General features: G+C 32.5%; 7 protein-coding genes across 7 annotated transcripts; 2 read left to right on the top strand and 5 right to left on the bottom strand.

Moving 5' to 3' along the window:
• Window positions 1-656: 656 nt before the first annotated feature.
• On the top strand, window positions 657-2,551 carry LOC143915376 (uncharacterized). The gene is made up of 3 exons (XM_077435997.1): window positions 657-743; window positions 972-1,127; window positions 1,208-2,551. The coding sequence occupies exons 2-3, from the start codon at window positions 1,000-1,002 to the stop codon at window positions 2,331-2,333; spliced, it is 1,254 nt and encodes a 417-aa protein (XP_077292123.1). The 5' UTR covers window positions 657-743; window positions 972-999; the 3' UTR covers window positions 2,334-2,551.
• Spt3 (Transcription initiation protein Spt3) lies at window positions 2,322-3,764 on the bottom strand. Its single transcript, XM_077435998.1, has 2 exons — window positions 3,678-3,764; window positions 2,322-3,471 (listed from the first exon to the last, which is right to left on the bottom strand). The coding sequence occupies exon 2, from the start codon at window positions 3,464-3,466 to the stop codon at window positions 2,522-2,524; it is 945 nt and encodes a 314-aa protein (XP_077292124.1). The 5' UTR covers window positions 3,467-3,471; window positions 3,678-3,764; the 3' UTR covers window positions 2,322-2,521.
• A 1,418-nt stretch (window positions 3,765-5,182) lies between these two features.
• ix (mediator complex subunit intersex) lies at window positions 5,183-6,366 on the top strand. The gene is made up of 4 exons (XM_077435875.1): window positions 5,183-5,631; window positions 5,708-5,769; window positions 5,852-5,936; window positions 6,015-6,366. Exons 1-4 carry the CDS (start codon window positions 5,338-5,340, stop codon window positions 6,234-6,236), a joined length of 663 nt encoding a protein of 220 aa, XP_077292001.1. The 5' UTR covers window positions 5,183-5,337; the 3' UTR covers window positions 6,237-6,366.
• Window positions 6,367-7,290: 924 nt separating this feature from the next.
• mRpL21 (mitochondrial ribosomal protein L21) lies at window positions 7,291-8,326 on the bottom strand. The gene is made up of 2 exons (XM_077436037.1): window positions 8,165-8,326; window positions 7,291-7,958 (listed from the first exon to the last, which is right to left on the bottom strand). The coding sequence occupies exons 1-2, from the start codon at window positions 8,217-8,219 to the stop codon at window positions 7,444-7,446; spliced, it is 570 nt and encodes a 189-aa protein (XP_077292163.1). The 5' UTR covers window positions 8,220-8,326; the 3' UTR covers window positions 7,291-7,443.
• Window positions 8,327-9,284: 958 nt separating this feature from the next.
• On the bottom strand, window positions 9,285-11,428 carry LOC143915401 (uncharacterized). The gene is made up of 6 exons (XM_077436036.1): window positions 11,384-11,428; window positions 10,494-10,733; window positions 10,236-10,426; window positions 10,025-10,153; window positions 9,824-9,955; window positions 9,285-9,745 (listed from the first exon to the last, which is right to left on the bottom strand). Exons 2-6 carry the CDS (start codon window positions 10,723-10,725, stop codon window positions 9,659-9,661), a joined length of 771 nt encoding a protein of 256 aa, XP_077292162.1. The 5' UTR covers window positions 10,726-10,733; window positions 11,384-11,428; the 3' UTR covers window positions 9,285-9,658.
• LOC143915403 (uncharacterized) lies at window positions 11,390-15,860 on the bottom strand. Its single transcript, XM_077436038.1, has 3 exons — window positions 15,663-15,860; window positions 12,223-12,447; window positions 11,390-12,145 (listed from the first exon to the last, which is right to left on the bottom strand). The coding sequence occupies exons 1-3, from the start codon at window positions 15,741-15,743 to the stop codon at window positions 12,071-12,073; spliced, it is 381 nt and encodes a 126-aa protein (XP_077292164.1). The 5' UTR covers window positions 15,744-15,860; the 3' UTR covers window positions 11,390-12,070.
• Window positions 15,861-17,893: 2,033 nt separating this feature from the next.
• On the bottom strand, window positions 17,894-23,825 carry LOC143915511 (uncharacterized). Its single transcript, XM_077436204.1, has 6 exons — window positions 23,765-23,825; window positions 21,204-21,301; window positions 19,940-20,123; window positions 19,592-19,806; window positions 18,187-18,381; window positions 17,894-18,108 (listed from the first exon to the last, which is right to left on the bottom strand). Exons 2-6 carry the CDS (start codon window positions 21,294-21,296, stop codon window positions 18,010-18,012), a joined length of 786 nt encoding a protein of 261 aa, XP_077292330.1. The 5' UTR covers window positions 21,297-21,301; window positions 23,765-23,825; the 3' UTR covers window positions 17,894-18,009.
• Window positions 23,826-24,230: the final 405 nt, after the last annotated feature.

Raw genomic sequence — 24,230 nt, 5'->3', positions numbered from 1 at the left:
ATCCTGCAGGTGTCATGCAAGTGCGGATAGTATTCTTTGGTACATTATATGAACGTATTCATACTCCATTCGCACATGCGCATTTACGAATTCATGCGCGTCCATATAGAATGTACCAAAGAATACTATCCGCACATGCATGACACCTGCAGGATACGGGTCGTGCTGGATAGGTATGAACAGACCTTAATATGTAGGTATGACTATTGTCTACCTACCTACATATGTATGTATTATGATGTGGACTTTATTCACCCCCACTATCAGTTCAAATCGTAAGATAAAATATAATGTCATGAAATAGAGACACTTTACATATAGATATGTATAATATTACCATTTTACCATATTTTTCTTTATATTATAATACTACTGAAACAATGTGTTAACCAATCGGGTTAAATTGCTATAAAGTTTTCAACCTCGAGAAATTCCATCTTTTTGCAATTGCATTTTTTTTTCGTCGAGGTCAAAATTTATTATTTTTACGACCATTCAAAAATAAATAAAAAAGTACATATTATTGAAATATAGGAATAAAATAAAGATAAAAGCAGTATTTACTTTTCCAATGTAATATTTAATTTAGAGTACAAATAGATGTATGTATTTAAAATATTAAATTATACTTATTTAATGATGATTAAAGTGACATCTATCCGTGGATATTTAAAGCGTAACCGTTTGACAGGTCTCAGTCGCACGTGGTCACATTTTGCTGCTTGTCTGCATTATTGTAATCGGTAAGTTTTATTAATGTATATGAAATCTTCAATAATTTGTCTTTAACAATCTTCCCAACGCCTAATCATGCATAGTTGCATATTGTTTTATATGGTTTTTATTCAGTTTTGTCCACCAAAAGTCAACTATGATTTCTAACCTAAAAATACTACCAAACTTTTATTTTGTGTACAGCTTTTATCTTCCTATTAGGTATATTTATTTGATTACTTAATTTATTTTTCCAGATTACTACAAAATACTGATTTGTTTATAATGGTAGTGTTTACTTGTGCCCATTGTGGAGATTCTATACAGAAACCCAAAGTGGAAAAACATTATGATACGAAATGTAGAAACAAATATCCAGACGTGTGCTGCGTAGATTGTTTGAAGGATTTTCGGTCAGTTTCTCTATTACCTATGCTTATTACTCACACTAATGTGCATATACATATATTTCATTATTTATCATTTGTTACAGAGGCGAAGAATATAAGACTCATCTCAAATGCATCTCCGAGGCTGAAAGATATGGAAAGAAAGGTTTTGTTCCGAAAGAAAATAAAGGCGAAAAAAAGCAATGCGCTTGGATTGAAATCGTTCAGTCTGTTTTAGAAGAAAATACTAATTTATCTAAACCTTTGCGTATTATGCTAGAGAAAGTATCGAAGCAACCCAACACGCCCAGAAAAGAATCAAAATTCTTCAACTTCATCAAAAGTATGGATCCACGAACTAATACTAGGGACATTGAAAGCGCTTGGAAGTTGTTATCGGTTAAGTTGGAATTGATCAAAGGTAAGCCAAATGGACAAAATGGTGATAATGGGAAAGAAAATTCCGAAAATAATTTGATTAATGGTAAAGAAAATGTAAATACGACGACTGACGTTGAATCTGAATCTCCTTTAAAAAATGATCAAAAGAAATCCAAGAAGCAAAAAAAAATGAATGAAAGCACAGATACGAATATTGTATTGGAATCTGAGTCACAGCATGTTTTAGAAAATGATCAAAAAAAATCAAAGTCAAAAAAACGCAAAATCGACGATTCGGAAGCTAACATTTCAGACAGCAAGTTGGATAACACTGATGTATCGATCAATGGTGATAAATTGAGCGGCAATGATGGAAATTTAGACGACAAGCCTTTAACTAAAAAAGAACGCAAAGAGAAAAAAAAGCGAGAAAAATACGAAGCTGAATTGAACCAAATACAAGCTGAAATCAATGATAAACCAATTGGCGAAAACGAAGAAAAGAAATCCAAAAAGCGAAAATTGAAAGAGCAAACAGAGATAATCGTGGAAGAAAACGGAAAGGATGAGAAGCCAAATGTGGATCAAAGCGAACCACTAACGAAGAAAGCCAAGAAGGATGATGCTGAAACTTTCGATTGGACGAATGCCATTTCATCCATACTAAATTCAAAAAAGAAGGAAACTACATTGAAAAAATTGCAAAAAAAAGTTTTGACTGAATTCTGTGCTACAACTAACACTACAGTCATTACTGATAGAATCAATAAGAAATTTATGAAAGCATTAAAGAAGATCGAAAATGTTGTGATAGACAATGATAAAATATCAATATCTGCTGGTGAATAGTAATTTTAATCTCTTGTATTTGTCACATATTTATGTATTCCAAATTTATAAATATAATAATTTCCTAGAGAAGGACAAGGTGTACAATAATTTTTTTTTTTTAATATACATATTTATTTATTTTAACATCGAGTATAACTTATATTTATAAAATCTAATGTAGATCACACATTTAATATCAGAATCGATTATAACGCTAGAAACTTGGTTTGCATGTCGCCTCGTATGTTCCGAGAAAACAATCCATTAATACCAATGATGGGTGCCGAAAATCGCCTCATGGCTTCCCTCACTTGTGCTACCGTAATGGCATTCGTTCCAAATCCAGATTTAACCAGCTGAGCGCTATCATATGTGGCCAAATTGCAATAGTTACCACCTTCTAACCTCGCGAAGGGTTCATTAACTTCATTTTTACAATCCTGCCTCACGAGGAAGCACAGATCAACAATCTGAGCCACCGTCTCGTAAGCGATGTATGACATCAGCTGCATGGTCTGGCAGGCGATGTTTATATCATTCGAGGGACAAATCCACTGTTTCAATTTGGGATTGTTGGCCATCTTGTGCTGAGATGAGAAAGAAACGCGACGAGCCTTGTGATACGCCTCGTATTTCTCTAGATTTATACTTTGCGAGATGGAGTTCGCCCTCAACTTCCTAGTGTGGATGACATCATCAAATTCCAAACTCTTATATACAACGTCATCGTCTCCGATAGCTTCGACGATTTCTGCAAATGAACGTTTCCGCTTCTTTGAATTCTCTGTGTCCTCTTCAAGAAGTACGTTTGGCACATATTGCTCGTCTAGTACTTTGGTTTTTGCCTTGAGATTGTCTTTATTCTTCATGTAGAGCAGCATTCTCTGCAATTTGACCTTGTTGTTTCGTACCAAAAAGATAATATCTTCAGGATACACACATTTGTGGCCACGTCTTTCGGAATTTTTCGCGGCTAAATTGAGAATGGCTCGTAATTGTTTCAAAACAATGCTCTCGACGAGGGTGACCGTGGCAGGTAAAGGTGAGGGGCCATCACCGAAGCCGTGCATCATACTGGCTACTTCTTTGTGGAACGACGTGCCCGCTTCGGGTGAAGCTTTCGCTGGTTCGCATGTAAAAGTTGTCGTCATCGTCTCTAAAATTCAAAAGTTTCATATAACTTACAAGGGTACAAAAATGCTTCTTTATAAGTACCTATAGCATTCATTTTTACAAGTCTCTTTTAGGTTAGGTAGGAGAAAATATTTTTAGAACATAAATTTGAAATACATGTGAACGTGTTCATTTCGGTTTTATAATTTTTGATAAACTTGGAAAAAAATTAAAATAAACAATACAAACCTAGGTTAATACGCCAAAATCTAAATATAGTATTGTTTGAAATGTGTTTACAACGTTGTTTGAAGTATTTGGTCTAAGAGCGACAGTACTTTGCCATTCCTTAATTTAACAGACATATGCTTTTAAGTGGTTCGATGATTACCAGTCAAATGTGAACCGGTCGCTCTAGATCGGTCACACGTGATCACCCGTCACACTAAAACCAGTCACGAGAAAACTGGTCACACCCTAAAATCTATCAATCACTTTTCTCGTGAGCGATTTTAGGGTGTTACCAATTTTCTCGTGACCAGTTTTACGTGTGATCACGTGTGACCGATCTAGAGCGACCGGTTGTCCTGTGACTGGATTACATATGACTGGTAGTCCGTTTACCCTTTTAAGTTTAGCTCTCATTAAATGTGGTAAATATTAATACATGTGCCAGTTGCAACTATTAAAGTGACCTGAGCACTGATTTTACCAGTATAGTGTAGGGATATAACACGACTTGTAGCATATGAAACTAGGTCGATGATATCACCTATTTCCCTCATCAAACTTAATCTGTACAAATTACATCATCGCGTCCTGTTCTCGTACACGAAAGTTAGCCGTGGCCGAAATACTTCGTCCAGCTTACCCATAAAGGCGATTCGACTCGCTCCAGATACGCAATCACGAGTAAACGGGAAATCCCAAGGAGCTACGCAACTACGCATCAAACATAGAACACAAAGGAAGACCTCGACCCCGCTGGAATCTTTCAGAACGTGATCTCACCAGCCCAGCTACACGTTGCTCAAGCAACACCTTTATAAACCAGCGCATCGTCCCCAGATGCCAGTGAGCTTCAGGAACTCGACCTGGCTCATTCCAGCGAATCCCCTACCTACTTCGCTGTACATATAAATACACCTGTATTAATCGAGTAATAAAGATCCTCTTCAAAATTCAACTGAATTTCCGGTTCGGTGATTACTGGTCACAAATTACTCGTCACAAAGTCACTAAAATCTCTATAACGGAACATCTGGCAGCCGAAAAGTCCATCATACTAACGATAACTATCATAGTAACGAGAACTTGAGTGCCAAATATTGTGTATTCGCGATTTTCATGGCAAAAATTGTCTTTGTGACCACCCCAATGTGACGAATAGTCCAATTACCGAATTTCCATAGGTCGGGAATCGGTCCAAACCTTTAACCCGCCCTATAATAGTAACAATTTTTTTAAATATATTTAGTTAATATGAATAAAAAAAAAAAAATTTTACTTAAAACATAGATAAACATCGTTCGCAATGTTTTTTTCAATTTAATAGTCTTTCAAAAAGGATTTATACAGAAAAGTGCCTATATACATATATTAAGTAGTCCAAAAACAGATTCTAATTAAGTACGTCGAACATTGTCAGGAATTGTCTTTCGAGAAGTAAAACGTAGGCTAAACTAAAAGTAAATTCCCCTAGTAAACCAAAATGGTAAACGGATTATTCCGCAAAAAGCGATTTTACGCAAGTCACTAAAATCTCGATTACGGAATATCTTGTTCGGTGAATAATCACCGAACCAGTAATATATTATAGGTACCAATATCAGCTTTTATTCGCTAAGGGTGATGTTGGCAGCAGTCTATTGTGTTGGTTTGACAGTCGGTGACAGCTGAAGCTGGACAAATGATGAACAACATGAATATGCACGGGGTTCCGATGAACCAGCAGGTGGTGGGTGGTGTCGGTGTCGGTGGAGTTGGAGTCGGAGTCGGAGTCGGAGGAGTAGGAGTCGGGGTCGGAGTCGGAGTCGGAATGCAACTACAGAGCGGTCCCGTAGGAGTCCCTGTGATGATGCAACAGCCGTCTCCTCAGCAGCTACAACAACCGATGCCACCCCAACCGACACAGCCCTTGGAGAAACTGGACAACATTTCCAAAGTCAAATCTCTCGTCGGCCCCTTGCGAGATTCCTTAACCGTGAGTCTGCTTTATCTGTAATAACTATCTAACAATAATTATAATTACATATTTCTAATTGACTAAATCTTTTTAGGCCACCTTAAAATCTGCTGCTCAAGTTTTGCATCAAAATTACCTTGTAGACAACGGATCACAGTATGTACATTCATTTAAAGATTTGTTGTATGTATTTGTGTCTCCATAAATTATTTCTATGTAATATATTTCGTCTTTACAGAAAAGGCGTCGATAATCTAGTTCCGAGATTCGATAAAAATATGGAAGAATTCTACTCTATATGTGATCAAATCGAATTACATTTGGTTTGTTCAAAAGTTTAAATAATGTTTTAACCTGTTTAACCCCTTTCCATTTCAAAGTTCATTTCAACTTTTTTCCAGAAAACGTCTATTGCATGCTTGCAGCAAGCAGGTTGGGCATCGCAAAATCTTCCCCTGGCCGTGCTAACTTCCAGATCAGAGGTAATTTTACCACCAGAGCCCCCACCATCAGCTCTGTCCTATCCGCAGTTTTTAACAGTTGCAAGAATGCAAGTCACCTACGCAAAAGAAATCCATGACACGCTAATTGCAGCCGTTCAGAATATATCTCCTACAGAATAGTATTATGTAGTCCTAATTATTTTGTATTGTGACGAGAGATCTTAATTTTAATATAGCAAAATATTTAATACTAAGTCGATATTATGTAATTGTAACATTTTGTAATAAACATATACAATAAATATAATTTTGTTTGAATTCATCATCAGCCCAATAATACGAACTTTGCGCCTAAGAACGAATCGAATAGTAGTGTTACGAATGTTACGTACACTAGGAACAATAGGAAGTAACCGGACGTCGAAGATGCCCCGAGCGACCTATCCGTTATAAGGCGGTACTTATCAGATATCAAGACATTCTGGACGGAGCACTGGCAGTGCGTGTATCTCCTTAATCACCAATAAATGCTGTGAAACGACTTTGGCCTTTTACTTGGATCCTCCACCCACCTCTACGCAACAGTAGAATTGAAAAGCTCCCATAATTTCAACTACAACAAACTTGCAAATTAATTCACAAATTCTTAACTCACAATTTATTAAGATTAAACACCTATTTTACAGAGTGGGCCAACTTGGACAGTTTCCAATCCTCCATATACATATGCAAGATCTTTAATGCTCAGCATTAATGCGCATTTAATTCATTTTAGGTTGGTTTATATTTTTATATAATGAAAGTAATTTATCAACTGCCCGCAAGTGATATTTAAATGAGGACATAATTAAAACTTATAATTTTTCAAATGATCAGGTATTTTTATTTATTTATTAAAGGTTTTTAGTGTTATTGCTTATTTTATTGTTTTAAATGTATAAATATATTAAAGGAACAGACTTTCTGTGTGTTCTTTTGTTTTTATCATCTACATAATTATAATTTTTTTCTAATTTATATTTTTAAATGATATAATATAATTATATTCACTCAAATTTAAATGCGCACTTAAATTCTCCCATTTTAAGTTTCCAAATATGACATACATATGAACATATATGGGAATATAGCAACACCTCTTATAATGTCTTCTCCATATATATAAGTGAAAATCGTCACATATAGTTCACTGTGAAATATTTCTGGGTGTATTTACAATAACATAATATATGATCGAGTTTTATAAATATTTTTATTTATTACAATATATAATAGTATAAAACAATAATCAATACAAATGCTGAGGCAATCCTCGAATGCGTAATGCAATTCTTAACCAGTAATATCGGTACTAATAAAAAAACATTCCATCTCTAAACAGTCAACATCAATTAAATGCTGTGTTTGTCGGTTGGTTTAAATTTGAACCTATTTTAACACAATTAATTCTCATCATAGTTTGTTCTTTACGTATGAAATTTATTCTCATGAACTGTTTCCTCTTCTTCTTACGAAAGCGTGTCTTCGTGTAAGACATTTCTTTTCCAATAATAGTAGCGATGACATCAACCAAGCCGGGTTGCACCAGCGGCAATCCAATCAACGAAAAATCTTTGGTTCCTGCAAACACGACTTTGTCGAGCCGTAACTTATCGCCTATATTAGGTGGCCAAAATCCCTCTACGATGAGCAAATCACCATCTGTGACCTTATACTGTTTGCCCCGTACTTGGATTATGGCGAAATTTCTACTTAGCTTTGCAGCTGCTAATTGATTAACTGTGTTTATAATTCGATCGACTTCCTCTGTGGATTTTGTTCTGACTATAGATTCGTCAGGTTGTCGTCCTCTTTGGCTAATTGGAATTAAACTTGTGCTGTATAGCTTCGAGATTACACTACCTGTAATAACAAATATAATGTTTACAGCAACTTAATGCGGGATTATGATATTATATTCAAATACATTTCCCAAATCGTCGATTGAATTGCAAGCATCAACTTCAATGTAATCAAATAAATTTGATAGCATTAGAATAGGATTTGCGGTATTTTAGCGTGACGTTTAGTCAAAATAATGTAAACGAAAATAAATATAAATGAATAACCTGCACTTCTAGTGACTATAGATGAAATTTTAGATGCCAAATTTAACAATGCCATCTTTAAAAGCTGTGATCACATTAAACAAGACAAATTTCTGTAAATCTGACACGAGCTAAAAAGTGAGGTTAAATGCGTTATGTAAATGACAAGCGCTTGGTTGGTCTAAACTCGCTGCGGTAGCATGCATTATATTCCCTGCACAATAAATATATTTTTAATTGAAAGTAGGGGAAACTATAGTTATGGACCATATTACCTACGGTCATGGACAATCATTCCTATAGTCATCGGCCAGTTGATTTTCAATCAAATAATAAGAACTTTGTGACATAACTGAGTATCTTTCTTGCCTTTGGTAGTGCTCTTCTTTAGCACTAATAAATATAGCAATACATTATTTAAGGTCTGTTCATACCTATCCAGCACGACCCGAATCCTGCAAGTATCCTGCAAGTACGGACAATATTCTTTAGTACATTCTATATGGACGCGCATGAATGCGTAAATGCGCATGCGCGAATGGAGTATGAATAAGTCCATATAATGTACCAAAGAATACTATCCGCACTTCCAGGACACCTGCAGGATACGGGTCGTGCTGGATAGGTATGAACAGACCTTAAATCGTCAATTGCTTTAAATATTATTATTTCAGCCTAATGCCCAAACGCTGTGTTTTCTCCTGTAGAACTTTTTAGTCACTATGTGTGAGCGTTGTGTCATTGAGTAAGTTTTGTCTTTGATACTTCTTATAAATATTCTAATATTTAAAGAGTCATAAATTTGGTACTCCCAACGTAACTTTATTTTTATTATCTAATAAAGAAGACTAATTTAGCTGCCGAAGTTCTTAAATAAAAAAAAATGATATTTTAAAAATTACTTTATATAACGACCAGCGAATGGTACTGCCAAGAAAAACAAGCATGTATATGTTAATTTCTCTTCTGTTTAAGACAAAGTTAGAAAAGATTTGTTCCGAATGGGTTAGTTTCTCATTTTTACTTTTTTAAGTATATTATGCCGATATTATCTCCTGGCCGTTATATAAACAAGTACTAAATTTTACATTTACATACATATATCCATATTTACTTGCAGGTATAAATAAACGCCGTTGATAATTAATACAATTTTAACATTTTTTAAAAATAGATTTAAGTTTTACGTACTTATACAAACTAGATATGTACAGATAATATATTTTCATATTTGAAATAAATGTTAAGCTTGGGTCGATTTACATAAGTTGTACAATTTTAAGTGTTAAAAATTAAAAGTCATTTTGAAATTATTTAATAATACTTGTAGCACTTCGCATTAAAAATAAAACATTTTTGTCACAACCATGAGCGCCAAGTCTTAACTAAACTATTACTTAATTCATCACAAATGGCCTATAATTCATCAAACTTCATATATAAATATAATATATTTACACAATTGATAATTGTCAATCAATACAATAATTATTAATTAAGTACAATATAAAATAATTATTTCAGTCCAATTAAGCGTCCTCCTAAATTATTGAGATTCGCTGAAGCAGATCTTGTGATATTTTTTACTAATTCGATGGGTAACTAAAAGGAGATTAATAATAAGTATTCACAAATAAAATTTGTATAAAATGAAAAATCATAAAGTGGAAAATCGCTTACCCCAGCTGCCTTACTGATGAAACTTGTAATACTTTCAGAACCACTCACTAAAGCTTTTCCCACAGTTTCGAATTTATCTCCAGTGTTGCCATATTTTTCTTCTTCGCTAATTGTATCAACAATTGGCACGGCCTAAAATCATTAACATAGTTTGTACCCAAGAGTAGAAATCTTAAAATTAACGTTAAGATAATTACTTACTTGAAAAATACCAGCAAAATATGTTCCAATATTTTCTTTCGCCGACATTAAACGACTACCTAAATCTTCTTGCTCAAGTGTTACTGAATCAAGCTTTCTGGGAGGCTCTGAAAATATATCTATCGGTGACTGAAACAAAACATTTGCATGTGAGTTATAAATATTAACGTTTCTACTTTATTTTTAAAAATGCACATATTTTTTAACAAACCGGTATTTTTCTAACTTGGTCGAGAATTGAAGATAAAATGGAAGATTTTTGACTCATGACTGTTGCAGCTCCATCTGCTATTGTTTTAGCTCCCTGAGTTGCCGTATCTTGTAACAGTGATGTTGCCTGTCTTGCAAATTTGCCGGCAGAATCTAATTGTTCTTTCACCGCACCGGTTGTAGCAGTTACACCTGATGAGAAATAAAATGCATCAGATGTAAAGACAACTCAATTGAAAGCGAAATCTATATAAAATACCTGTAGTGAGATAATCTCCAACTGTGACGAGATTCGCAGAGACTAGGTCGTTTATCGCTTCTGCATTCTGCAAAGCTGTGTCACTCAATGTGTTGAATTTCTGATGTGCTTGCTCCGACAGACCTGATACTTTCTCTGTCAAAAGTTCTATTCTTATAGGTCCATCTGTAGGTGCTGCATTTATTTGACAGATTGAGAACAATAGGAATATGGTACTGGTATACATCGACATTTTGAAACCTGAAATTCAATCAAACTAAATAAAAGCTTTTAAAAATCAAATCATTAATTATGATTATGTGGTCATAAAAGATACACAAACAATCACACTCTAAAAGAAATGCATTCAAATGAATAGATTATTTATAATATACAAAACATTATATAAAACAAAAAATCGCTCGAAAAATTAATGATACTGTAGATATGTTCAATTACTAATCATTGACATATTTTTCGGTTTTTCCCGTATTGGTTGTAAGAAATAACAATTCATACATATGTATGTACGTACATATAATATTACGGTAAAATATTAGACTTTTTTTTATCACATTATGTATTGGAATCCAAAGTTCAAATCATTGAAGACTACAATTGAAATAAACTTATACGTCAATAAAATTTTCTGAGAATATATTTATTAACTTTTTTGTGGAGTTTTTTTTTATATAAACGCATTAAAAAATTCAATTAAATATTTATTGAATCAATAAAAAATAATCTTCATTGAAAATGTACACAATTGAATGTTTTGAATATTTTTTTAACTAGTATGTAATAATTATGACATAATTAGTTATTAAGAAATCGTTGATTATTTGTACCTTTTATCGGCACTTGTGTACTAAACAAGTTCAAATAAATTAATGATGGATTACGTGACTTACGGGTGAGAACTATTTGCAGACACCTGTTTTGTTGGAAACACTCTTGATACTGATGTTGAGTCACAAGTTTACTGGCTGTGTAACTTTCACTGAAGTCTCCCACCCAAAAACAATACAGTCTGCTCAAGAAGACTCTTCCACCATATTAGCTATTTGTTTAAATTATTTACAAAATAAATACACTTTTAATCTGACCATACGTATTTCAAATTTCATAAAAAAATTAGTAATTTTTTCACTGATTCAAATATAACCTTTGAGTTATTAGAGATAACTTTTTTTGTAAACACCCGTCTGGTGTGTTGTCGTCCATTTTTAAATACGTCCTCGATTATGAATCTTCAATCAGAAATATTGCACAATATGACGCATGATAAAGGTAAAACGACTTTGTATACAGATTTCAGGACAATGACATACACATCAAGGTTTGTTTATAAATAACTTTCACATGCTTATCTTTTATTTGAATTTGATTGAAAAAAAGGTATTATTTAAAAACAATTTATTAATATAACTTAATTAGATACATGTTGCTTCACATTTCGCCATCTATTTATGTATATGTTAAATTATGGTAGATACCTACATACATATTATATAATATATTTGGATTTGTGTTAAATGTTGACACTACACACAAAACTGTTCATTTAAAATTCACTTTAACTGTCAATAAATTGAAAATTAGACAGCTGGCACTTTAGGAGTTGTGGCAGTCTGTACCAAATTTCTGACTGCTGTCAAAACTGCGATCGGTATCTGAAATAAGTCATTATTTTTTATACTAGAATTTTGAGTGTCAATTGTTATAATATAATTGAATCATTTGTTATTACCTCAAATATGCTAGTGATGACTCTGGAAAAGTATGTATGATTTGGTACGGAGTTGGTCGGCGATGAAGGTGACTTTGTCGTCAGTTCAGATTCCAGTTCCAGGTGAGGTGCATCGGCTGAAGCGGCTGAAACTTGTTCCACTATTTCAGCTTCAATTGGAACTATTTTTGATGATATTTCTCCTTCGGGTAATACAGTGTTCAAGTGTACATCTTCGGCTGTTGCCTGAAATCATCAATAACATTTGCATTACAATACAATGTATTATACTTAGGAGACATGAACGAACATGTAAGCGCCAAACTCATAATCATTTTCCAGTACTGCATACTATGTATATTCATTCTTCTTAGATTCAATCTTTTTAATAATTGCGACATTGATGTTTTAAGTTTGTTGCGATTAATTTTCTACTTTCTTTTATTGAATTGAAAACGTCATTTTGCAATAACACGTTCATCGCATATAATATGTGCAACAGCTCTCACTTTCGTCGCACATCACCATGAATTTAGTTCAGAATTTAATATTACACAATCTCACTTCTAATATGATGAGCACAATTTGCAATTATTTCCCAATACATATTTTACTTATCGATATTTATGAATACGTAAATAATAAAAGAGCATTGCTCTCAGCGACATTTTATCATTGTACATGAAAATAAGCGCGCGCTTCGAGCCCCCGAATATTGGGAGCCCCGAAATTGTCCCTTGCTACCAAAATGTATAACTTACAAATTATTATCATTGTCCACAATACGTTCGTAAGCCAAGAATAAATGAAATTCATATTATATAATTTCGAAAGAGACTTTGTAACTATAGTTGGATGGGAAACGAAAACAAGTCAAAGTTTCCATGACGAAAAATAAATTCGCCTCCGGCTCCGGGATGCGCAGGCGCAGGCGCCGGATTCTGGTATACATATAATTTCGAAAGATACTTAGTATCAGTGCCAGCCTTACACCCAATAGCGCCCTCGGGCAATTTTTTCTAAACACATCCTTTTTTTCCCGGCCTTGGGACCTCGCTATAGTTTCAGGCAGTGTCAGCAAAAGCATAGAAACCCAAATGTTTGGATATAATTCTTGTAAATTGTGCTGATTTATAAAATTTAATACAATGAGTGAAAGGCTTTTAAATTGATAAGTTCATTGCTAATAATATCAGATTTTGAATTTGCGGTGAGCTTAATGTGAAGATTGGCTTTTTCCAGTAGATTATTTGAATAGAATTTGCCGAGTATAAATGTAGGGCCTTTGGCGCTCTAATTTTAATTTTAAAGCGCTTTTGGCTCATCGAGCGGCGCCCCAACTTATTTGGCACCCTCGGGTACCACCCGACCCAGCCCCCCCCCCTAAAACCGGCGCTGCTTAGTATATATGTTTGTTTGTTCGTGACAGTTAATTTAATAACAAACAACAAAATAATATTCAAATAAAGTTGTATAAAATAAAGCCATTCAAATAAATTTAATAATATATTTACTATAAGATTAGTCATGTTTAAGCGGTTTATATTACAAATACCGAGCGAAGCCGGGTAAAACCACTAGTAGTAAATCAATAAAAAAATATGATTTTGTAAAATCCTAATAAAAAACCATATACTGAAAAGCGTGATAAAAAACGATGATAGCATTTTTTTTACTGAAGTGGGGGCCTGAAATTTCAAATGCGCTTGGGGCCCCCCATTTACTTGACTCGCCACTGATTGCTCTAATACATAGTTTGATGGTGCTTACGGACTAAACCAACGACGATTTTGGGCCAACTTTTTAACCAGCAGTAGCGTACAAAATATCGAAATAAAAATTAAATTTTAAAATTGAAATTAAATATAAAAATCAAGCTAAAGAGCGAGATTGAGCTAAAATTAGATCATCGTTGATGTTTTGAATTACAACAATGTTTTGAATTATGACGATACGCATTTAAAACCAGAGAAATATTATAATTTCTCTGCTTACGAGCGAAAAAAAATATTGTTAAAGTCGTCTCGAGATGTTACTGTATTTCTACCGTAGACGATCGATAAAAAAAAAACAATTCATAAAAAAACGCGGTGTCGGATGTCGGTGATTTGTCAAAGGGTTTTTTTTCTTTCGTCGAAATAAAATTAATAATCACACATTATCCGATAAAATTTACCTCAGAAATGATTTAATTAATTGATTTATTTCGACGAGAGAAACAATTGAAGACTAAAAAAATTTCGTTTGATAAACCGACTAGGTACCGGGTTGGGACCATCGCTCGGTCACCCATACTAACACATGATATATTCTCAGTAACTGCGCATTACGGGGAAGTAAAAATAATAATTCTTTGATTTTTTTTTCGATCTTAGTGCGTATCTTCGTAAGTCAAAACATCTTCGACAAACAAAAGTCGAGGATTACCTGTATGTGATTGTTGATGATCTAATTTTAGGTCAATCTCGAAAATTTATTATAATTGGGCATGTTCTGTTTTAACTTTCAATATTTTATTTTAATTTTAATATATTGATTATAATTTTATTTTGATATTTGAATTTAATTTTAATATAATAATAATATTTTTAATTTTGATATTTAATTTCAATTTTTAAATTTAATTTTTATTTCGATATTTTGTACGCTACTGGTTTTATCCTGCTGGTTAAAACGTTGGACCAAAATCGTAGTTGGTTAGGTCCGTACGCAGCATGATATGTAACTTCCCACTTTCACTTAAACGGTAACCTTCACCATTGAAGAAATAATTATTAGTTTCTATAAATATGTATCTACATAACATACTTTTAAAGATAAAAATAAATCTTAGATAAAAATAGATACGTATGCAAAATTTCAGATCGATTTGACGATCGGAAGTGACTCAACCGAATAGCGGGCCGAACCGCATATGTATGTATGTATGTATCTAAGGATGCCAAGCTATGTAAATAAAAGCTTTTAAAACACATACAAAAGAAAGGAAAATAAGTGTTTGAATACAGTTAACGGTAATTTCGAAATGCGTCCTCTTCTTAATAATTGAAAAAAATAACCCACTCTAGAAATGGTGTCATCGATGTTTGACTTCCATTAAAAATACATACAAAATTTGAACCACCGTTGTGCGAAAATGCATACAGATACAAGTAATTGATTATTATTTTATCATTAGCTGAAATGTAAAATCTAAATAGACAAACTGTATTTTTTGCGCTACATTTAAAACGTATGAATTCAATAGATATACATACATACATAATACACATACATACATATTTATAATTAAAGTAAACCTAGTAGACCTTGAAAGTACTTCTGACCGAAATTTTTAACGTGAAACAATTTTTGTCATTGAATGTTTTACGATTGACCATAATCATTAAATTGCACATTACCATACCGAATTTTATAATATTATGTGTTTATTAAAATCAATATATTATGTGTATACATACTCGATCTCCTGGTGCAGAAGAAACAATAGTCGCTAGCAAAAATACAGCGAATAATCCAAATGCAGAATTGACGTTAGCCATGGCAGGTGATTTCTTTACACGGTGTGTTTTGACGATCGTCAAATTATGAAATGTTAAATATCGAAGTATTTTTTTCGTTCGGTGAAAGAACCGCACACTCCAAAGTTCGAACGGAGACTGTTCGTACATAAATGGCGATTGCAGTCAGAGTGGAATGATCTCGATATCTGGTTACAGTGGTTACCAACGATTATCGATTATGACAAAATGCGGTATCTGTTGCATTTTTTATGTCATCAACTGTTGTAAGTAAATCGAGAAGCAGTCATTGTCACCTGTTCAATTTATTACTCGGTTCTTTACTGTGGTTGTTTTCTGCCGTCTTCAAAAGTGCATCACAAAGCATGGTCATCAAAACCAGAAATTCATTCAATCGGGAGAATACTTTTGTAGTCCCTACCTCCCTATAATAAGGGGAAATAAGTTCTGTAGACAGACAGGTGTCTTCGTATTACCCATTTTCTTACTATTTTCCTTGTTATATGGAGGGCGAAGATTGCTCCTAGGCTGTGTTTCCATTTTGAAATTGATTAATAAATTTCATGCTTATTTTGCTATACAAACTTGTCTTCATTTAAATGTGTAGTATGTACAAATGAATACAGAAAAACTCCTTTGTGTAATTCAAAAATTACTGATTATTTTTATTTTTAAACATTAAAAATAATTTGCAAACACACTTAATTTCAAACATTATTGCAAATCTATTAAATACCGGTTCACCAAAAATTTAAATACTCGTATAAAAGAGGAAAATTTTAATGATAATTCGCAAAACTAATGGATTGAATTCGCGGAATTGAAAACATTAAGGATTATACATATATTTGTTTCACAAATTTAATGATTATTATACATATATATAATCAACGAGAATGTCGACTAATGTAATTTCGGTATAATTAACGTTACAGTAAAAAAAAAAGCTTTCAGTGTGTGATTAGTATATAATACATATATGTACATAATAGGTACATATTTATTTTTGTATATTAATGTAATATTTAAGGATTAGTAAAATGTAAATGTTTAAATGGGTCGTACTCATCTGAACTGACGGTTATTATAAGTGAGACATATGGACATTATCTATGTATATTTAAAGTCACTGTAATGACAGTGATAAAAATGTCAAAAACATAATTTCAAAACAAAAATACGTTGACATTCTCTGAATGTATTGCCTTTTACCGCAAGTGCAAGAATTTCTTCCACAGATACTTTTTGCGAATAACTGTCTCTCGCTCGCGTCCGCAAATGGTGTTTAAATAAAATAAAAGTCTTCGATTGGTGATTTTCCTGATGCAAAATTAAATAACAGTGCGTGTTACTAACTAATGCGTAATTTAGCGCGCGTTCAATGGCGCATATCAATTACGTCAATTATTCACAGGGAAATCATAGTAAGTGACCTTAAAGCCGACTATAAAATGCAGACATAAATTGGGTCGATTTATTATTTCTTGGACAATTATCACGAAACCTGATTGAGGACTAAGTAAAATTTTAACACGTTACATACATAGGTAGAATGTGTTGAAGTTGTATGTACATAATTCTGGAATAGATGACATATTTTGAACCAAAGAATATCATCAAGTGTCTATATAAATAAAAGTAACCCAATTAAGTACATATATAAATATCTACATAAGTATGTTGTGATGAAAATATTAGCATTGAACCAATTTCAAAGAAAAAGGCAGTTCTATCAGTAGTTAGCAGTGAAGGTGACAGAGAGACAAATGTATTTCCAAGTATTTCATGTAAGAATAATTGATTATTAATGATTGTTTTTCGTTTATAAAACATTTTTATTTGGTGTGTCATATTAAATATTGCACGAATCCAATACTTCAATCTAAGTGAATTGTGATTTTCAGGAACGCATCCTTCAATTCTGTATGAGTTCAATATCTCGAATTATTGTAAGACGTATCCACCGCGTAAATCGAGGGATGGGTTGTTTTATCGTAGTACAAAATGGGAATTGTGATCGTGATCATATTAGATAGTTAATGTACCGCATACAACAGATTTTCTTTCTATCAAAAGAAAAATCAAAACTTTTCTTTTCTTACACAGGAAAAAGTTTATCATTATTTCAAAAGATGGCGCTTTTCATATTAATTAAATAAAAATACATAAATAATATATAAAAATTATCGATTTTATTGACGAAATTATATAAAATGTAATAATATAAGTTAATTTCAATATTATAATTTTATCACTGAAAGTTTAATTGTAAATTTTAATACTATGATTATGACACGGTTACAGTTTTCGTGATTCTTGAAGAGTGGCCAACGGGTACGGTGTTGCTCAAAAATTTGCTCACCGCGCTCAAAGCTGATATGGGTATCTAAAACGGCAAAAATATATCAATACTGACAATTAAAAAAGATATGTTGATACATACAATATAATAAAAAATATTTACATTGAATATATCCTCAAAGAATGTATTGGTTCCCTTGTGACCAACATTTGACGAGATGTGAGTGGCTGTCGACACTTGCTTAGGAGACTCGAAGTTGGAAAAGAATCCACCCAATATATTTTGACTGTTCGATACTGCTGATGATTCTGCAGGAGCCGATTCGTATCTGTATTGCTTCGTAGCAGTGATTGGCTTCTGTATCAATAATTCAATTTATGTACATTAATGATGTGAATTACTATATTGAAGTAATTACCATATATGTATGTAAAGTGTTATAAGAAGAAACCTTCTACCTATTATAAAATATGTAAAATATTTTAGATTGTTTATCAACAACATAGAATTGCTTGATTGATCATGCTTCACATGCAATTAAATCAGCAGAGTAGTTTTGTTATTTCAGTGATTTAAATTTGGGTTATATCAAGGGCAATGGTACAATGCCTTATTTGTGTACAACGATAGTGTTTTTCAAGAAACTCTATGAATAAAGTTGTATCTAGAGCACTGTTATACATATGTAAGAGTATATTACAGAAAAAGCATCAAGTTTAGTTTAAGTGCATTTACTAGAGATTTTAGTAAAAGTTTCATAGTACGTATATGGGTAACATTTTTACTAAATGAGATGCGAAAATGTATACATGTATGTTTATATGTATGTATTTACTAATCAAATTAATGTATTTCATCGATTACTAACTCTCTATGTGTATTTACGAAATTAACGCATTTACTGTAACATGTAAAATATGACAAAGTAAAAAAATATGTACACATGAAATAATAAAAAGCATAATATACAGCATGGGTGGTGCTAATTTAGGCAACAGATCCTAAATTGGGTAGAAATCATTCCATTTATGACGGCTCACCCCTACTCCTCGAAAAATGTGCGCAAAAGCATCGATCAATATACGATCTTATCGTGCGTATCTTTTCTATGAAGTAGAAATGGGCCTTCATAATCAAAAAAATCTCTAGTTTTAGTTTATGTACTTCATTCATACGCAGTCTCTTTATATATGTACATATAGGAGTGCATAATATAATATTGATATGTGCAATTTTCAGTCAGCTCAGTGTTAATCACAATGGACGTGCTTTAATCGTTTTAGATCGTCCATACCTGAACGGTTTTATGATAGGTAATATGTTGAGATGAATTAACGTCATCATCGGTAGCAACATCGGCCGCAGCGTCATTACGACCAACATGGTCATCAGTTTCTTTTACGGAAGATCTGGAAGCTATATGTGAACTGGTTTGCGATGAAGGCACTTCCGACTGATAAACGCCTCCGAAGAATTTGTTAAACTTAACCGGATGACCTCTGACGTGGACCCTATTCGAATCTCTATCGTCTGTATTGACTGAACGGGAACCATTGTCGACGACTACCTTGCGTGGTTTGGTGTTCGTCTTCTCGACCACTTTGTAAGCGACATCGTCGGAAACTCCTCCAGCTAGAGAAGAACCTGCATTCAGACTTCCTGCAGATGCTGCTGAAAACAGTCCCCCGGCTGTCCTGGGTTTCTCACCGCCGATGACAGCTCCTCCAAGTCCAGCAGCTGCTCTCACATTACCACCAGCTGTTGCTCCTGCATACAGTTGACCTGAAACATCGGATGTTCCATCAAAAATCCTTTTCTTAAACTTAAACAGATTCGAATCTAATTGTGTATCTGTTTAAATTTGAGTTTAACGTTGCCACGTGTCCCATCCGATTGGATTCTACGTTTAAATTACCTGCTGAACTTCCATCTTGACCCACAGCTCCACCCAGGCCAGCAACTGCTTTCTGTCCAAAAGGAGTGCCGGCTTCAGCGTGGAGACCTCCACCGTTCAAAAATCCTCCGAGTCCAGCTTTTGCGTGAAATCCTAAGAAGTTGACACCGATTTTTCCATCTTCGAAAGAAATCAATGGAGGTATCTGTAATTTATAATAATACATTCGTGTATTGAAAATGTTAAGTGCTTATATACCACTCTTGACGAGTCTTTGACCTCTTTACTACGAGTGGCGTGCAAAAATAATCATATGGTTGAGTTATTATGTCTATTGCCGAGCAATCCTGTATGTTTTGACGATTCGCAGAAATTCTCGATTACGAGTTTCCTATGTTATTGATTATGATCATTGTGCATTTTTTTTTAAAGTTCATTGTCAATATAATGATTATGATGTTTAATGTTTCATGTCCAAGCTTAATTGCAATGTAAGATTTTTTTATGATTTATAACTATGTTCTTTTATATTCGTATGTACATACACACATATGTAAATTAATTAATGAGTTTCTGTCGAGTCTTAAATTATTTGAAAGCCTTAATCATTGCTTGATTTTATGATAAGACAACATTAATTCAAAAAATACATGCAATAGCTTCAGTAGATCTTATAATACGTAGTTGTGTGCTACGTGAAGCGTTTAACCTCAATGGATTTACATCATTAAAAATACTTTTTACCTCAATTTTACAACACAAAAACACATTATTTCCACACATTGAATTGAACAGAACAAACGTCTATACTAATATCAATAAAAGGACAAATTTGACCCGTTTAGGTCATACTACGCGTAGCAGATCTTCAACCTTGAATTTCCACGAAGATTAATGACGAACATACAGGTACTTTGAAATGATTAGTTATTAATTGAAGTCGTTTCAAGTTTATATAATATGCACATCAAAACCACAAAGTGTTATAAAACGTAAATTGAATAACAATCGACATGTTAAAAAATAATTTCAATAGCTCAATCAAGATGTTTATGTCCATTATTATTGAAAGTTTTCCCGTTCTATTAACAAACAAGATTGGCAAAGGACGTTTTTTCCATTTTTTTTTTTGGTGCAAAAAATCGGACTTTGTTCAAACTCGAATAGTTATAAGTAAATAAATTATTTTTTAAATACAAGCAAATATATATTTTGTAAATTGCTATAAACGATTCTTCGACTGGTGGATTGATTCTCAACTATTTTAATATTACATGTGATTTACCTGTCCTGATTGGGGAACAGGTACCGACTTGGCCTCTTCAATGCTGCTTAGGGTCACCCCCAATATCATCAAGACTGCTCCGATGTTGATCATATTTGCTACGAACGATTAGTTGATTAACCATTTGTACACATACATATATGTATTAGATAGAAGATTTTCCTTAATTTCAATGAAAATGCAGAATCTTCAAAGACTTCATTTTTTTGGTTCGTATACTTATGCTGCATACTGATTGGTTTTTTATACTACTCGTTTTCAATGGCCATTTATTTCCAATGATGACCGAATTTTATATTTTACAGGTGATTTAGAGTGAGTTAAAGTGTCGTCAATATGTGTGCTATATTACATATACGCATTCATATGTATATATGTAAAACAATCAACAATAGCCAGCAGCATAGCTCGGACGTTAAGCTTCTGCTTACCGTCAAGAAGGTGCCGGGTTCTATCCCTGAATGAAAATGAATTTTTCAGAGTATGCTGTTGGTCAGACCTGGATTTGTGACTCCAGGTTGATCGTTTCCTATCAGAGTTTGCCAATTTTCTCTGATTTCATTGTTGAAACGGTTCCCGGAAAAAAAAAAATTGGCTAAAAATCCTTCCTACCTACTATGTCACCACTATTTGAAATTTGATGGATGTACAATAAAAATTTATGTACAATTCATAGATGTCTCGTTAATTTGCGAGTTTTTTCAGTGTCTCGCAATTCAACGACTTATAATAAAAAAATGCTGCATTTGTATTTGTAATTGGCCAGGAAGGCGCATTGGGATTTACCTGTAAGGCCTTCCTGGTATATATGTAAAATAAAATAAAATAAAATAAAAAACTTACAGGTGCTATTAATGGAAAATTTTCAATGTACATACATATATATGAGTACATTTAATTCATATAAAATGTAGAGCTGATTCATTTCAATCGGAGTAGTTTAATATTTATAATTTGATATAAAAGTTTTGTAAAAATTAGAATAACTTACTTTAACTGATGTTTTAAATTATGTATTCAATTGTTCTTAAACTTTTCAATAAATTTCCTCAAGAATTTATTTAAGACATATATGCATATTTTATATATTATATTATAATATATAAAATATGCATATATTATATAAGACATATATTATATTATCTATTGTATTTTTTGAAGAAAAAATAAGTACATATTCGTAATAAAAAAAAAAAAAAAAACGCGTTAACACGTTTTTCATATTAGTTATAGTTTTTGTTTGATTTTTTCATCCACGTACATTTTGCGTCGAAGTAAAATTGTGCGAAGACAAAAAAATTGAGAAACATATTATTCAGAACCTGAATCAGAAGCTTATAACCTTGTAGATAATTTTTTTATTCATTAAAAATGAGAAAATTGCACAACTTTAATTGAATACGTAAATCTCACGCAAATACAAGATAATTTAGACCCAAAATCAAATGTGAAAGTAATTATTATTTAATATTTTTCTGAACATTCATTCTTAACCTTGTACGTTGTGTGTTTTTGAAAGTAATTCTGATTGAATTTTGTGACATTGAGCTATTTAAATTGGACAGCTAAATTTCTACAGCAAAAATGGTAAAATAATCCACCACAAAAACAATAATAATATTAAAAGGTAACTGTGTTTCTGTATAACTTAATGCAAACGAATTTAAATACTGACATCGTCAAAGTTCAAACATACTTAAAATAAAATTCGCCAAAGCCGTCCACTTTATACAACCTGTTTGGTATGATTTTTTCGCCGTATATATTGATTATCATCACTTCACTGTTCCTTATTTTTAATTTATTCAGTATCGTAAATTTTGAATGTGAATTTATCCTTGTAAAAATAGCATATGATTTAATATTATTAAAACCTATTTTCATTACAATGCAAGTGTCTTCGGTAATTTATTAAATCTGACAAAGAAAAATGAACACATGATACATTTATATGAAATATGATATTTGTGGAAGTATAAATTCAGTATACTTTATATGAGTATACATGAAGCTTCTTACATAAATTTTAATATAATAAAGCATTTGCATGCCACAAGCTTCTTGTAGCAATTTATAAAACACGGATGCCATTTAAATTTACATTAATTTTGCCAACGTGCTTGAACTTCAAAAACACTTTTGATACCCACTATTTACGTTACGCATGTAGTAATTATTGATACTAAAAGTATTTATTTTAAAAAATATATAAAAAAATCTGAAATCAACTAATTTTATAATACATAATCTTAACATTTATTTCTGTGGATTTTCATCGTGGATTATTTTTTTAATAAATTTCATTTATTTACCTATCAACGACATCAACTACAACACGAGCTATAATTATTATTATGATTTACGTAATTAGTATATTATATAACAATATATTGTAAGTATAAACTGATATTTTTCCATAAATTTTGAAGTCTATTGTAAGTAAATTCCTTTAACTGTGATTGCTATGTAATTGTATTAATTACAAAATCATTTCTCAAAGTAATTAAACGCATAATGGCGTTGATGATAATAATGCAGAGATAATATATCAGACGTCTCACCTGTTCCGCTGTTCGAAGCTTTATGTGGGTACTATTAGCAGCTCTGTCCATGAAGAACTCTTCTTATTGCTTTAAGACTACATTATATTTATCTTTTCGTTGTTTGCATTGAGTATGCTGTATTCGATATCAAGTTTTCAACAACAAAAAGCTAACGATTTGTCAATCATTAAGATTCTATTCAAATAATTAATAAGATAAGAGTGACGATGTTAAATTCAGCATCAAATGTAGGATAAGAAAAAGTTCATTGAACTGTTGCTGTTTATACATATTAGAATGTCATTCAAAAATTAGCATGAAAATCAAGTTGAAATATTTTTGAGATACAAATAAAATGACATATTATATAATATATTCCACGATCTTAAATCTTGATAATAATGTCACATCATAAGCACAATAACAATGTTTGTACTAAAAAGTTTGATTTTCCCATTTGTAATTGTTACTACCCTTGAATTTA

Source organism: Arctopsyche grandis, chromosome 8, assembly GCF_051622035.1.
Source record: "Arctopsyche grandis isolate Sample6627 chromosome 8, ASM5162203v2, whole genome shotgun sequence".
NCBI classification, from domain to species: domain Eukaryota; kingdom Metazoa; phylum Arthropoda; class Insecta; order Trichoptera; family Hydropsychidae; genus Arctopsyche; species Arctopsyche grandis.
The sequence above is the reverse complement of the archived record's forward strand: the minus strand, read 5'-3'. Positions and strand labels throughout refer to the sequence as shown.